The 16,966-nt window shown below is 37.2% G+C and overlaps 1 protein-coding gene across 2 annotated transcripts in view; it reads right to left on the bottom strand.

Annotated features, from left to right (window-relative positions):
* The window catches only part of nahoda (DOMON-like domain-containing protein nahoda), a 182,713-nt gene that overhangs the window by 124,415 nt on the left and 41,332 nt on the right, over window positions 1-16,966 (bottom strand). For both annotated transcript variants that reach the window (XM_089097006.1, XM_089097007.1), the window contains exon 5: window positions 11,286-11,419. In XM_089097006.1, the coding sequence (XP_088953132.1) occupies window positions 11,286-11,419 (134 nt within the window). The remainder of the gene's footprint in view (window positions 1-11,285; window positions 11,420-16,966) is intronic.

Genomic DNA, 16,966 nt, shown 5'->3' with positions numbered 1-16,966 from the left:
TTTGGGTTGTGGTAGAGGACCTCACAACACTGTTCAAATGAAACTTATGTATTATAACGACCACATAGTCTTAACCTCAAAGTCTCTTCTAAAATCATCTTTTAAATCACCTTTTAAACTATCTCTAACTGTGTCGCCAATATAATTCCATTAGCTGTCTTAAACCGTTTCACACAAATAATCCCCTAAAAGTAATTTATGTGTGTTCCTTTTGTTTTTTGGCAGCTCTGTGCTTTCACATTTCAAATTTCTAGGAAACCCTTTCCTACGTTAATCTCTTCATCTCATAAATTTTCCTAGCTAAACTATTAAGGTTTCGTTAGAATATCAATTTATCTCTCCGACTTAAAGCTCAGTGAAGCCGTATTTAAAAATAGAATTTCTATCTCTTTAGACTCCCGCATAATTCCAAGATAACAAGTGATGTCATTTATAATGCCTGACACTAAAGATCAATGAAGCCCTATTTAAAAATAGAATATTAATTTTTCTCTCTGACCTAAAGAACGTTTATCCCTCAGACCTAAGATTAAAGAAGCCATAAAGTTTCTTAATTCCCCCTTCGTGAATCAATACATTTCCCCGCCGATTATGTAAATCAAGTTCACAGGTTAGGTTCAGCTAAAGATCAAAGAAACCACAGTGCTTCTTAATTCCCCCTTCGTGAATCAATAATTTCCCCTTCGATTATGTAAATCGAATTCACAGGTTAGGTTAGCCAAACAATCTCATAACATTCGCGTCGAACATGTCCATTCTCACTGACAACGAACAGACATAAATCATCCATAACCATCCATGAAAAACATCAAATAAATCGACCAACACGCATAACCAACCATGAAAACAGACATAACTGTGAGAAAGTTCCTGTTATTCAAATTCTCACTGACAAAAACCATAAAACCTCCATAACCATCCATGAAAAACATCAAATAAATCGACCAACACACATAACCATCCATGAAAACAGACATAAATGTGAGAAAGTTCATGTTTTTCAAATTCTCACTGACAAAAACCATAAAAACAGACATAAATGTGAGAAAGTTCCTGTTTTTCCATTCTCACTGACAAAAACCATAAATCATCCATAACCATCCATGAAAAACATCAAATAAATTGACCAACACACATAACCGTCCATGAAAACATCCATAAATGTGAGAATATTCCTGGTTTTTCAAGTGAGAAAAATTCTGTTTTTTTATTCTCAGTGACAAAACCATAAACCACGTGGTACTCGTGGGAGCTCATGAGGCCTTTCTACTAACTTTATTTTTTAAAACAATAAAAAAATTTAGCGTAAAGAGCGAGGCGTTGAGGAGGGGACAGCACCTTTCATATACGGAATAATTTCTGTTCGTTTTAAGTTTTAATGTCGCTCCTTACTTTCAGTTTAAAAACTTGTTTTTTTATTTAATTTCTGATCGTTTTTTTAGTTAATGCAGCTTTTATTTTGTCTCACCGTCATTGAATAAGTAAAAAAAAGTGGCATAAAATTTTTAATTTTCTTTTGCTAAATGGATGTCTCTGAATTTGGTTATGACGTAATTTACAAATTAACTTACGTAACTAACTTCTATATTCGTATATTTTTCTTCTGGCAAAAAATACAAAGTTGCAGATTTTTGCAGATATGAGCTTGAAACCTGTGTAATAGGGTTTTACGATACGCTGAATCTGACGGTGTGATTTTCATTAAAATTCTTTCACTTGTAGAGGATGTTTCCCCCCTCTTTAAAAATCGGGTAAATTTTCTCAGGCTCGTAGCCTTTGATGAGTAATACTAAACTTAATAAAATTTATATATTTAGAATCAGCATTATAAACCCGTTCTTTTGATACATTTATTGGCATCAAAATTCCGTTTTTAAAAGTTTCGATTACTATTGAGCCGTATCGCTTTTTTTTTTTTTATTATTACGTATATGTTATTACGTATATGAGGGGGTTCTCCCCTTAGTCAATACCACGCTCTTTACGTTAAAAGTAAAAAAAAATTTTATTCACAAACCCCTGAATCACAAAGGCCGTTTAATTAGAAAAGATAGCTCTTTTGAAAGCACTAAAAAAAACTGTAGCGTAAAGAGCGAGGTATTGACTTGGGGGAGAACCCCCTCATATACGTTATAATTTCTGTTCGTTTTAAGTTCTAATGTTACTTCTTATTTTCAGTTGAAAAACCTTATTTTTTTTTAATTTAATTTCTGATCGTTTTTCAAATAATGCTTGGCAATCCGGCGCCCCCTTCATAGAAATGTCCCTTAACCCAAAGAAACATCCTCCACGGAAAGATTCTCCCGAGTAACTCCCTCCTCAAGCCCCCCCTCCCTCCAGAAAAAAATCCTTCCTGAAAATGTCTGTATACTCCCCAATAATCAATAAATAATGCTGGCAAGTCCGGCGCCCTCTTCATGGCAATTTCCCTTCCCCCATGAAAATTTCCTTCATGGACAGATCCTCCAACATAACCCCCGGCCCCCCACCCCCCCCCCCCCACTGCCAGAAAAAAACCCTCCTGAAAACATCTGTATACTTCCCAATAACCAATACTATATGCTAACATTGGGTAAAGTTCATAACTTTTAGCCCTCCTCCGGGGACTTCGGGGGATTAAGTCATCCTAAAAGACATAGTTATCATATTTTCGACCATACTGAACAAAATGGCTATCTCAAAATTTTGATTGGGTGACTGGGAAAAAAATGAGCGTGAGAGGGGGCCTAGTTGCCCTCCATTTTTTTGGTCACTTGAAAAAGGGCACTAGAACTTTTAATTTCCGTTCCAATGAGCCCTCCCACGATATTCTAGGACCACTGGGTCGATACGATCACCCCTGGGAAAACAAAAAACAAATAAACACGCATCCGTGATCTTTCTTCTGGCAAAAAATGTGTGGTAAAGCTTTCTAATTTAGTTAATTATTAATTTAGTAAAAATATATAAGACGCAAATATGAAGTTTTGAAATACCACTTTTTATTAAGATAAGGAACATATCTTCCTAAGTTCTGTTTAACGGGAAATTGAGAAATTACCACATCCTAGCGATTACGTGGGAAGGTGTGGTTGATAAAAATGTATAAAAGATACATTTTATCGGAAGAAAAAATCTCTTACTAACTTTATGCCGGACTGACCTCTGGTCCGTTGTTTTAGAAATACTTTGGAACTTTGTCTTATTATTGTAAGCGTCTAAGTATCTATTTATATATTATTGTTTTTTTTTAACGTTAGATTATGGTTTTGCGCAGTCAGGATTTCTTATATCCTTCCCCCCCCCCTGTTGTTTTAGAAATACTTTGGAACTTTGTCTTATTATTGTAAGTGTCTAAGTATCTATTTATATATTATTGTTTTTTTTTTAGACTTTTGGTCTACTTGGGACAGCCAGTCCCAGTAGACAGAATATATCTGACTTTATTATATGTTAAATGAATAAAAGTATTGTATTTTAGACAACCTTTCTACGATCTACTTTTAGCTTCTCGAACATACCCAGTCAGTACGCCTCATTAGTTCGGTCATAGCCTAAGGCACGCTACCAAAGTTTAATTACCTTAGGGCCAGAGTTTATCTCCCCTATAAAGGGAGAATAAAGGCATCTACAACTACAACCCCCAAATACCATAAAAATAACATTTCACAACAAATGCAAAATTCCACTTTTTGTAGATAGGTGCTTGAAACCTCTACAGTAGGGTTCTCTGATACGCTGAATATGATGGTGTGATTTTCATTAAGGTTCTATAACTTTTAGGGGGTCTTTCCCCTTTTTTTTGAAAATCAGCCAAATTTTCTCAGGCGCATAACTTGTGATGGGTAGCACTAAACTTGATAAAAGTTATATATTTGAAATCAGAATTAAAATCTGATTCTTTTGATGTATCTATTGGTATCAAAATTCCGTTTTCAAGAGTTTCGGTTACCATTGAGCCGGGTCGCTCCTTACTTACAGTTCGTTACCATGAACTGCTTGATTAATATTGAATTAATCAGTACAAAATCGAGAAAATTACTCTGTTGAATTTGAGATAACCGATTTAGAGCTGTCTGTATTCGGAAAATTAGCTAAGGCTCAGAGGAAAAACTACGTTGTAGGTATATTTTTAATTAAATATTTAATATATAGAGTTGGTATTTCGGATAGCTTAGGTGGGGTATTTAATATAATGCGTTCTGGGCGGCCTGCTTTGCATAACTCTTTGTTGTAGTTTAAATAGTTTTGTTACTAAAACATTAGATTTTCATCATATTTCGGTATATTTCATTATGACTAACCTAACTTCGCTTCTTGACTGTATTCTGAATAATACGGAAGTACCTGCGCTATTTTGTCCTTATCTTGTTTCAAGAAATAGTTGGAAATTCGAGTTTTGTGAGCAAAAAATTTCTCACCACACGACAATTTTTTTTCAACAGAAATATTCTTTTTCCAATCTCTTATAAAAAGTATGTCGTGTATCATAAAACCTTTTTAATTATCGCCACCAAGCTATTGTATTTGCAGGATATTCCTGCTTTAACAATACAAACGGAACTATTTGAAATTTAATGTCAAAGTTTTTGTAATCCAGCACCTTAAACTCGGCACGCTCGATGTATAAGGTACAACCCGTTAAAATTAATCATAGGCAGCACGATCGCGCTGCCTAAGTAAAGAACGATGTGGGCACAATGTATTATTTTTTTTGTTCTTTTCCTTCATACCCGGGCACTTCGTATTGAAGGAGTTGTCGTAGAAACTTCGAAAAGGGCTCATTCGATTGGAAATAGGAGTGGCTAGTGCCCTTTTTAATAGTCGAAAGTGATTGGAGGGCAACTTTGCCCTCCGAAGAAATTGGAGTGGCTTGTGCCTTTTTTAATAGTCGTAAGGGATTGTAAGGCAACTAACACCCCTTCCACACCCACCATTTTTCGAAACACATCCAATCAAAATTTTGACATAGCCATTTTGTTCAGCGTAGTTGATTTCCGGATAAACATTATGTTTTTGAGCGGGATACTCCCCCACAGCCTTCAGGGCAAGGGTTGTAAGTTACGCCCTGGGGGCATATAAGGTTTTTATAGGAGGCGTTGTCGTAGAAACTTCATAGAATGCTCATTCGATTGGAAATTCAAAGGGCTAGTACCCTTTTTACTAGTCAAAAGTGATTGGAGGGCAACTAACACCCCTTCCACGCTCAGCATTACCAGAAATACATCAAATCAAAATATTGAGATAGCTATTTTGTTCTGCGTAGTTAATTTCCAGATAGAAAATAGAGGACATCAGTCCCCCACAGCCTTCAGGGCAAGGGTTTAAGTTATGCCCTGGGGCATATAAGGTTTTTATAGAAGGCGTTGTCGTAGAAACTTCAAACAATTCTCATTCGATTGGAAACTCAAAGGGCTAGTGCCCTTTTTAACATGCGACAGTTATTGGAGGGCATCTAGCCCCCCCCACGCCCAGCATTGCCCCAAACACATCCAATAAAAATTTTGAGATAGCCATTTTGTTCAGCGTAGTTGATTTCCAGATCGACAATGTTTTTGAGGAGGACACTCCCCCACAACCCTCGGGGCAAGGGTTTTAAGTTATACCCTGAGGGCATATAAGGTTTTTATTGAAAGCATTGTCGTAGAAACTTCTAAAGGGCTCATTCAATTGGAAATTGAAAAATCTAATGCCTTTTTTAATAGTTGAAAGTGATTGGAGAGCCACTAACGCCACTCCCACGCCCACCATTTTCCCAAACACATCCAATCAAAATTTGAGATATCCATTTTGTTCAACCTAGTTGAAAGTTCTTGAAATTAGGTATTTTTGGATGATAACCCCCTCAGAGCCCTCAGTGCAAGGGTTGTAAGTTATCCCCTGGGGGCATATAAAGTTTATATAGAAAGTTGTTGTAGAAATTTAAAAAAGGGTTCATTTGATTGGAAATTGAAATTGCTCTTTTTAATAGTCGAAAGTGAGTGGAAAGTAATTAACCTCCCTCTTACGCCCACCATTTCCCCAAAAACATTCAATCAAAGTTTAGAGACAGCTATTTTGTTCAACGTAGTTGAAAGTTCTGGAAATTATGTATTTAAGGATGACAACCCCCCCCCTCCCCAGAGCCCAAAGGGCAAAGGTAGTAAGTTTCCCAGATCTTGAAAAATATTTTTACAACAGTTAGTAGTTAATAGTAGTCAAACAATCAGAACCCAAATTTTCAGTTTATTTGCTCTCCTCTTAGCATAACGCATTTTGAATCTCTGCAACTGTTTTTATATCTACGAGACATAATATAAGATCAGGAATTAGAATACCAGAAGAAGCAAGTCTGATTAGGATTGGTAGGCCTATTATATCTATTAATTAAAAAACCTTTTCCACAAAATAAGTTTTTAAAAGAAAAGTAAAGAACTCCATTAAACCAAAAATGAGCAAAAATAAAATCAATTAATCTACCAAGCGTGAAACTACCACAAATCAGCATCGATAAATGCTGATTTATCAAAAACGAACAGAAATTACAATAAATAACCGAGTCAAACTCAAAACGAGCATAAATTAACATGAGTAGGGCTCAAAACCCCAATGCCTTTCCAAGGCCAGAACATAATTAACACTTTACTGGAAAAATATAAATGTTTTTACTTTTATAACTTTGATAAATCAAATAATATTAATATTTTGACTACTAAATATCAGTATATGTATCTTAAACTTACAAACCACATTCATTTGTATTTTTTTCAGTAAAGTGCAAATTATGTTCTGGCCTTGGGAAGGATAGGGGTTCTGAGCGTTACTCATGTTAATTTCTGCTCGTTTTGAGTCTGACTCGGTTATTTATTGTAATTTCTGTTCGTTTTGGGTTTCTTTTATTTATCGATGGTGATTTGTGATAGTTTCCCTCTTGGTAGATTATTTGGTTTTATTTTTGCTCATTTTTGGTTTAATGGAGTTCTTTACTTTTCTTTGAAAAACTTATTTTGTCGAAAAAGGTTTTTATTTCATTTCTGTTCGTTTTACATTGACATAATCTTTTCAGGGAAAAAGAAAATGATGCTTTAAATCTTTTCGTTTTTTTAAGACTTTACAGTTTGGCCTGCTACGTGTATGATGCAGAAAAGTTTTCAGCAATTTTAACAAGATACACCCTTTTAAAAATCTGGACACAAATAGCAGTGTTTAATTTAGTTTCATAACTCCTCTAGTTGACCTGAAATAAAAAACTTGATACCATTCGCAAAAAAATCTGTTTACTTTCTTTGAGAGCTTGGATACAATTACGCTATTTTGGTTTAGTTAAATTTTAAGAGCAGAAGTAGCCCCGAAAGTGTGAACATAATACCCTCAGTCGTTCTTGGGATACTGCTGAGATGCCTTATTGGGAATTAGCATTAACACAGTGCATTTGGATTTAATCTTAAGGTATCATTTAGTTTTTAAACATAATGGGCAAATGGGAGGGTTGGCGTGGATGGGGGATTAGTTGCCCTCCAATCACTTTCGACTATCAAAAAGGGCATTAGCCCTTTCTATTTTCAAACGAATAAGCCCTTTTCGAAGTTCCTACGACAACTCCTTCGATACGAAGTGCCCTGGTAAAAAAAAAATAAAAAAATTCCCACATCGATCTTTACTATAATATGTAAAGCCGTCCAATCACTTTGGACTATTAAAAAGGGCAGTAGTCCTTTCAATTTCACATCGAATGAGCCCTTTTTGAATTTCTACGACAACGCTTTCTATAAATACCTTATATGCCCCCAGGAAATAAATTACAACCCTTACCCTGAGGGCTCTGAGGGGGGTTGTCATCCTCAAAGACCTAGTTTCCAGAACTATCAACTACGTTAAACATAACGGCTGTCTAAAGACCCTGATTGGATAGCTTCGGGGAAATAGTAGGCATGAGTGGGCTGTTACCCGTACTTCCAATACTTTAAACTATTAAAAAGGTATAAGCATATTCCGTTTGCACTCAAACTAGCGCTTTTGAAGTTTCTACGACAAAGCTTTCAATAAAAACCTTATATGCCCCCAGGGCATGACTTACAACCCTTGGTTGTCATCCTCAAAGACCTAATTTCAAAAATTTTCAACTACGTTGAACAAAATTGCTATCACAAAATTTTGATTGGATCTATCTGGGGAAATGGTGGGCGTGAGAGGGGGGCTAGTTGCCCTCCAATGACTTCCAACTATTAAAAAGGGCACTAGTCCTTTCAATTTCCAATCGGACGAGCCCTTTTTGAAGTTTCTACGACAAAGATTTCAATAAAAACCTTATATGCCCCCAGGGCATAACTTACAACCCTTACCCTGAGGGCTGTGAGGGGAGTGTCATCCTCAAAGATATAATTTCCGGACCTTTCAACCACTTTAAACAAAATGGCTATCTCAAAATTTTGATTGGATGTGTTTGGGGAAATGGTGGACGTGAAAAGGGTGTTAGTTACCCTCCATTCAGTTTTGTCTATTAAAAAGGGCAATAGCCCTTTAAATTTGCAATCAAACGAGACCTTTTTGAAGTCTCTATGACAACACTTTCTATAAAAACATGACATGACCCCAAGGCATAAGCGTTGAACAAAATGGCTATCTCAAAGTTTTGATTGGATGTGTTTGGGGAAAAGGTGGGGGTAATAGGGAGATTAGTTGCCCTCCAATCAGGGGCGAATCTCCAGCATTTTTATTGGGGGGGGGGGGCAAGAGAGGTGCATATCCGGATAGTCAAAGGGCATGGGATGTATAATAATTTTTTCTTCACATTATAGGGGGGCAACTGCCCCCCCCTTGCCACCCCCAAACGACGCCCCTGCCTCCAATCACTTTCGACTATTAAAAAAAGCACTAGCCCTTTGAATTTACGATTGAATGAGCCCTTTCTGAAGTTTCTACGACAAAGCTTTCTATAAAAATCTTAATTGCCCCCAGGGCATAACTTACAACCCTTGCCCTGAGGGCTGTGGGGGAGTGTCCTCCTCAAAAATATTATTTCTATCTGGAAATCAGCTACGTAGAACAAATTGGCTATCTCAAAATTTTTGTTGGATGTTTTTGGGGAAATTGTGGCCATCGAAGGGTTGTTACTTGCCTTCCAATCACTTTCGACTATTAAAAAGGTCACAAGACCTTTGCATTTCCGATTGAATGAGCCCTTTCTGAAGTTTCTACAACAACGCCTTCTATTAAAACCTTATATATTATAAGGATGCAATTTACAACCTTTGTAATCGAAACTGTGGCGCAGTGATTTTCTCAAAAACATACCCTCTATGTAAGACTTTCACTTACCTAGAATAAACATGTAGTCTCAAAATCATTATCGCTGATGTTTGAGGAACTGCCAGGTATGGAAGGGATCTCTGTCGCGTTCCAATAACTTTCGAGTATTCATAAGGGCACTAGCCCTTTGAATTTCCGATTGAATGAGCCCTTTCTGAAGTTTCTACAACTAAGCTTTCTATAAAAATCTTATATATCCCCAAGACAGAACTTACAACACTTTCCCTGAAGGCTGTGGGGGAGTGTCCTCCTCAAAAACATAATTTGTATCTGGAAATTAAATACGCTGAACAAAATGGCTATCTCAAAATTTTGATTGGATGTGTTTGGGGAAATGGTGGGCGTCGAAGGGTTGTTAGTTGCCTTCCAATCACTTTCGACTATTCAAAAGGCACTAGCCATTCCAACTTCCAATCGAATGAGCCCTTTTCCAAGTTTCTACGACAACTCTTTCGATACGAAGTGCCTTGGACTAAAGGGAAAAAAAATAATAATAAATAATACATCGTGCCAACATCATTCTTTACTTAGGCAGCGCGATTGCGCTGCCTATGATATGTTACCGTGAATGTCAGCAATTCCTTTTTCTCTGCTTGGATTCAATTAGCTTTGCGATTCAGCTTTTCCAGCATTATGCAAGCTATGATGGTTAGTTTAGGTTAAGTTAAATCTGGTTATAAATATCAGAAATGGATTAAAAACCTAAGTTAACCTAACCCAACCTAGTCTAACCTAACCTGTCATCATCAAACCTTGCATTAAATTGTAAAAGTTGATTGGCAACTCTGACTAAATCCAAGAAAAAAAAAGGTATATTGAACATTCACCGGCGATTGTCGACATTCACCAATTCCGGGATATTCACGGTAACATATACACAAAATTATACTAGAATATCCGAAAAGTTGGGAAAACAGAACTACGTGTGGAATCCTTAACGCACACGTTGTAAAGGGAGATTAGGGGATACTTTTTACCAATATAGGAAATCGATGTACTAGTCTGATTCCAATACAGCTTAATTCAACTATGTTGATTATAAGGACGTCTCTGGAAGTGAGGGGTTGAAAGATTTAGCAATTTCTTTCAAAATGTATAAGGAGGCCATAAATTCATTAAATACTTCTTTTACATAAACAAAGTATTTGAATTAAACTTAAAGCTGTCATAAAATCTCTGTGGCATTAAGTTTCTCTATAAAAAAAGTGCATTTCTTTCAAAGATAAGCATGGTTGACATATTTTTAGCTGCAACGTGTTCTTAACGTCCAAAAAACCTCGTTGCAACGGCAACTGTGCAACCGACCGCAGCTAACTATGGGAAGTAAAGGGTTAAATTACGCGGGTGAAAAACTTTAGCGGCTTCCCGAGCAAAGTAAGGCCCAATTGCTAGTTCCACAGATCCTGGGTGCTCCCTGAGTGGAGAGGTCCCCTTTATGGAGGTGAAAACCCCCTTTTGCCAAGCAAAGTGTTGCCAAGCAAAATCGTGCAACCTAGGTGGACATTGTCCATAGATAAGCAAGTCTCCAAAAGCCATGAAGCCGCATATTGCCTGGTATTTAAACAAACAAAATTGACAAGACATGTACAATGTTTAAATTAGAGTAGAATATTCCTCAGAGCTTCTCAGAGCGATTGAGGGGGTGAGGGAGAACGTTGACTATAACGAAACCAAGCAACAAACATTTGAATGTAATAGTCCAACGTATGGAAAATAATTGAAATAAAATGCAAATACTAAAACATACACTTTATTGATCGACTAGAGGCGGGGTTTTACCAATGATTCACTATGCTTTTATCAGGAACACAGCCATAAATCTATTTCGGGGCGAGGGAGCAAAATTTCAGGAAGTTTAATTTCAAAGATGGAAAAAAAACAAAAAAAAGGCAAATCATATGAAAATACATAGAGCTTAATTAACAGGAAGAAAAAAAAACTGTGGAATTTCACCTGCACGTAATTCGGTGCGGTTAGAAAAGATGAATTTTAAATATAAAAAAAAACTATTCACATACTTGGTAAGATGTCAACATCTGCACAGCTGAAGAACTGATACCCTTCACCCCATTCTGAGGCCTTTCTCACAAGCCTTAATGTGCAATCTCGACAACGGAAATTTTGAGGTAAATGCACATTAAAATGCTGAGCCCTAAAAAAGATCATTGATGTTAGAATAAAATGTGCTCTTAAAACAAGGTAAAACTTAGCACATTTAGCTGATTTTATAGAAAAAACAAGTCTTTTTCAACTGAAAGAACGAGCAACATTACAACTTAAAATGAACAGAAATTATTCCGTATATGAGAGGTTTTGCCTTTTCCTCAACCTCGCTCTTTACACTAAAGTCCTCAAGTTCTTTAAGAATACTTCTCATTCAAATTCATCAGTTTCAAAAGTCGTTCTTAAAGAATTGGGACATAAAGTCGGAATTTAGGGTAAAGAGCGAGAGATTAGGAAGGGGCAGCCCCTCATATACCCAGTATTTTCTGTTCGTTTTAATTTACAGTTGTTCCTTGCTTTCAGCTGAAAAAAACTTTCTTTTATTTAATTTCTGACAGTTGCTCAAACCATGCCAGGAAATCCCCCTCCCACCCAGTGTAAAATTTCGCCTGTAAAATTCCCCCGGAAACTCCACCCATTCTCCCCCCCAAAAAAAAATCCCGTCCAATTCCCAGCAATAAATACTATATGTAAACAATGGGCAAATTGTAGAACTTGCAGTCCTCTCCCCATGGGCTGTGGAGTTCATATCATTTCATGAGGCGTATTTATTAGACCTTCAACTATGCTGAACCAAACAGCTATCTCAAAATTTTGATCGGATGTCTCTGGGGAAAAGGGGGTGTGAGAGGGGGCTAGTTGCACTCCAATCTTTTGGCTACTTAAAAGGGAACTGTAGCTTTTAAATTCCGTTTAAATGAGCCCCCTCTCGATCTTTTAGCACTATTGTTTCGATGCGACGTCACTTGGGCGATAAAAACAAACAAATAAACTCGCATCCTTGATTTTCCTTCTGGCAAAAGATGCAAAATTCCACTTTTTTATATAGGAGCTTGAAACTTCAACCACAGGGTTCTCTGATACGCTCAATCTGATTGTGGGATTTTCATTAAGATCGATTGACTTTTTGAAGGCATTTCCCCCTTTTTCGAAAATCAGCCAAATTTTCTCAGGCTCTTAACTTTTGATGTTTAGCATTAAACTTAAAGGATTTTACATACACGGAATTATAATTAAAAGCCAATTCTCTTGACGTAATAATTGTTATCAAAATTCCTTTTTTAGAATTTCGGTTACCATTGGGTCGAGTCACTCCTTTCTTATAGTTGGTTACAACGAACTGTTCGAAAGAGAAGGAATGCGAGTTGAACTTTTTTAAGGCTGACTCATAAAAAATAACTAAATTGGCTGAGTATTCAGTCATTTTTGTTCTTACTGTTTTGATAACTTCGAATTTTTTTTTTTCCTTTTGCATAGAGGACGGATTGGTAGAGGTCTTGCCCGAAATATCTGCTTCATCTTTTCATTTCAATTAAACAAAAAAATAAGTTTCTTGAACTAAAAGTGAGGAGCGGCATTAAAACCTAAAACGAACAGAAATTATTCTGTATATGAAAGGGGCGGTGCCCTCCTCAACGCCTCGCTCTTTACGCTAAGTTTTTTATTGTTTTAAAAAACAAAGTTTTGAGACAGAGTCAAATTTTAGCGTAAAGAGCGAGGCCTTGAGGAGGGGGCCACCCCTTTCATATAAAGAATAATTTCTGTTCGTTTTAAGTTTTAATGTCGCTCCTTACTTTTAAGTTAAAAAAATTGTTTTTTTTATTTAATTTCTGATCGTTTTTGAATTAATGCAGCTTTTATTTTGGCTCACCGTACATGAATAATTAAAACGATTTTTGCATATTAATTTTACTTTTTTTGGCTAAATGGCTTTCTCGAAATTTTTCCTGATGTAACTCATGAATTAACTTACGTAACGAACTTCTATATTCGTATGTTTTATTACGTATATTAGGGAGTTCTCCCCCCTATTCAATACTCTTTACGCTAAAGTTCAAATTTCGTTCAAATCACAAACCCCTGAATCACAAAGGCCGGTTAATTAGAATAGATAGCTCTTTTGAAAGTACTAAAAAAACTTTAGCGTAAAGAGTGAGGTATTGACTAGGGGGCGACCCCCTTCATATACGTAAAAATTTCTGTTTGTTTTAAGTTTTAATGTTGCTCCTTACTTTCAGTTGAAACAAAAACTTGTTTTTTTTATTTAATTTCTGATCGTTTTTTAAATAATGCTGGGAAATCCGGCGCCCCCTTCAGAGGAATGTCCCTTTCCCCAAGGAAACATCCTCCATGGAAAGATTATCCCTCGTAACCCCTAATCCGATCCCCTCTCCCCCCCCCACCAGAAAAAAATTCCTCCAGAAAATGCCTGTATACTTTCCAATAACCAAAACTAGATGAAAACAATGGGCAAAGTTTATAACTTGCAGCCCTTCCCCCAGGAACTTTGGGGCATTAAGTCATCCTCAAAGACATATTAATCATATTTTCGACTATGCTGAACAAAATGGCTAGCTCAAAATTTTGATTGAGTGACTTCGGGAAAAAAATGAGCGTGGGAGGGGGCCAATTGCCCTCCAATTTTTTGGTCACTTAAAAAGAGCACTAGAACTTTCAATTTCCGTTCGAATGAACCCTCTCACGATACTCTAGGACTACTGGATCAATACGATCACCTCAAGAAAAAAAAAAAAAAAAAAAAACAAATAAAAACGCATCCGGGATCTTTCTTCTGGCAAAAAATAAAAAATTCCACATTTTTGCAGATAGGAGCTTGAAACTTCTATATTAGGGTTCTTGAACACGCTGAATCTGATGATGTCATTTTTATTAAAGTTTTATGACTTTTAGGGGTTGTTTTCCCCTTTTTTCGAAAATAAAGCAAATTTTCTTAGGCGCGTAAGTTTAGACGGCTAACAATAAACTTAATGGAACTTATATATTTGAAATCAGCACAAAAATCTCATTCTTCTGATGTATCTATTGTTATGAATATTCCGTTTAGTAGAGTTCCGGTTAATATTGAGCCGAGTCGCTCCTTACTTACAGTTCGTTACCACGAACTGTTTGATCAATGGCTAAAACACACTCTCGTTTGGCTTTTGTTTCTGAATCAATATTAGTCGTTCTTCGGTGTTTTACCGTAAGTCATGCAAAGCTAGTCTCGGAATGTATTTATGCACCCCCCTCTCTTTACCCCCCTCAGATTTTCATGCATGATGAAACTAACATGGATAGTGTCACTGTTAACTGGTGTGTCTAATCAAATACAAAACAGTATTAACTGCATTTAATCGCTGTTTGAATCTAGACGACTGATAAAAATTGCCTAAAAAACGGAAAAAAATAGGCTAATTCGTCTTGCTTGACCAAAGAGGAAAATCTGTTCCAGTCTGTGCACAAGTTTGAAGTATAGTTTTCAAAAGATACAGTGTGCATTATATATCTTATACCAAACCTGTATATATGATTGAAAGTAACATTTATGAGTTTTCACCCTGTCGGAAGTATGCTTGACTTTTTGTGCGACTTTCTTGTGACACACGAACGCGGAAAACACGAATAACAAAGGTTTCAGACATGATAAAAACTGGTTTCCTAGTACAGGACTTTTAGGGTTTGACCCGGACAAAATCGCAATATAAACAAAATTGTACCAAAATGATAAAAAAAAAATTCTGTACAACATACTAAAAGTCCCCATAAATCAGAGTGGGGCAAGTACCCGAAAAAAAGGGGAAAAGAGGAAATTGGGAAAACTGCCGAACATGCCCAGAAAATAGTTCAAAGTGAGTTTTCTGGGGCTTTTCCATACGCTGATCACGAAACTGACATCTAAAATTCAGTATAGAATAAGAGTACTACGGAAAACTGGGGGAAGAGGGGAAAATAAAAATGCAGGGTAGGGGTAGAAAGCACTTTGAAACATGTTTTCTGGGGTCTTTCCATCTGCTGATCCCGAAACTGACATCTAAAATGAAATAAAGAACATGAACCCCACCAAAACGGGGGAAAAGGGGGAAAGAGGGGAAGAAAAGGGACAATTGAAGTCAGGGGTAGAAATCAGTTTGGAATGTGTTTTCTGGGGTTTTCCTATCTGCTGATCACGAAACTGACACCTAAAATGAAGGAAAGAAAACGAGAACCATGAAAACCGAACAAAACTGGAGGAAATAACGGAAAAGGGGAACGGAAGCCTGACTCCTGAGCCAGCTGCTAATGGCTAATAAGTAGCTAATAGTATCTAATAATGTAGCTAATAATGGCTAATAGTATCAAACTTTTACTTTCTTGAATCACAGACATTTCTTACAACCATTTGAATTACTAAACATAATGAAAACAACCGCTTGGCAGTGATCACAGTATAAAACTTCAGATATTATATGTAAACTTTGTACTTTCGTAGGCAATATCGTTGAATAAAAAACTAAAGAAAGAAATTAAGTAACTATAGGTAAAATCTGCACTATTTAAGGCAGTAGAGTTGACTTGAAAAACACAGCATTGATGTCACTAGTCGAGCTCCTCGTCTTCGACAATCTCGTTGTCCCTGTTCAAACAGTTGATACCCTGACATTATCCGCACGCGAACGTACACGCTAATCCATTTTTCTTGCAGCTGCATCGTGAGTTCTCGCAGCCTGTCTTACAGTTGCATCTCACGACACTCAAAAGAGTCTGAGGTGCGGGCAACAAATCGGTCATCACAGGTGAGTATTTATGGTCTCTGAGGACCCATCCCCAGTCAGCCGGGTCGAGGTCAGCTGGTTCCCCTTTCCAACGGGATACCTGGAGGCGCACTCGCTGGGAGTGGAATGAAGCTGCAGCTTCGGTTGGCGGAAGCCTTTCAGGCTTAACAAACGCCGTAGTATTTGACGAAGAAACTTTTTCCTAGAAAATTCGATGTCGCAGCTTAGTGAGATCTTTGTTTGGTCGTGCTTTATACAAGCTGAGGAGAAGATATTCACCCGCTTTCACAATTTCATCTTTAGACGATTATTCATCCAGAAACACTTCGCATTTTTTTCTGAACACTTCGCTCTTCTTCAAAAGAGGTAGCACAGCTTGCTTTCCAAGTCCGAAAACTCGTGAGGTCGTGTCACATCCCAAGAGTGCGTGCCCTACCAGAAGTAGCCTGGATACTTCTTCCATTTTTTTTTTTAACTTAGTTGAGGCACCAAAACCGGGTTATCGCTTCTTTTGCGTTCGTTGACTATTCGATGTAAAGTATTTTTGTATTAGGCGGGAGGTGATACAAGAGTAGAATCAGAAGGTCAGTGTCGTTGCCAAGAACTATTGTTTCAGAGTTTCCTGCATTCGTTACGGCAGTTTTCACGATTATATAGTCAGCATCGTCCTTCGCATGGACGACTTCGAATCCTTTGGCTCTGAGTTTTTCCCCGATGTAGCTTATAATTCGCTGTTTGTTCTGAGAGTTGCTCAAAAACTCTTCCTTCTTTTTCTGGAGCTTCATCCCTAAACTGAAATCGATTACTTGATGCTGGCTTCCCTTACACCGTCGGTTGTGGGTAGCATCTTTCGTGGTTGGACCAGCGCTGTATCCATCGAAGACAACAGTAGAGGAGGTACAGCGTCGAGTAACGAAACTAACATAGCTGTCACAGATTGAATC

Source organism: Artemia sp. Qi Xiang Cuo, chromosome 11, assembly GCF_049724085.1.
Source record: "Artemia sp. Qi Xiang Cuo chromosome 11, ASM4972408v1, whole genome shotgun sequence".
In the NCBI taxonomy this organism is placed as follows: Eukaryota; Metazoa; Arthropoda; class Branchiopoda; order Anostraca; family Artemiidae; genus Artemia; species Artemia sp. Qi Xiang Cuo.
This window is presented reverse-complemented; position numbering and strand designations above follow the sequence as displayed.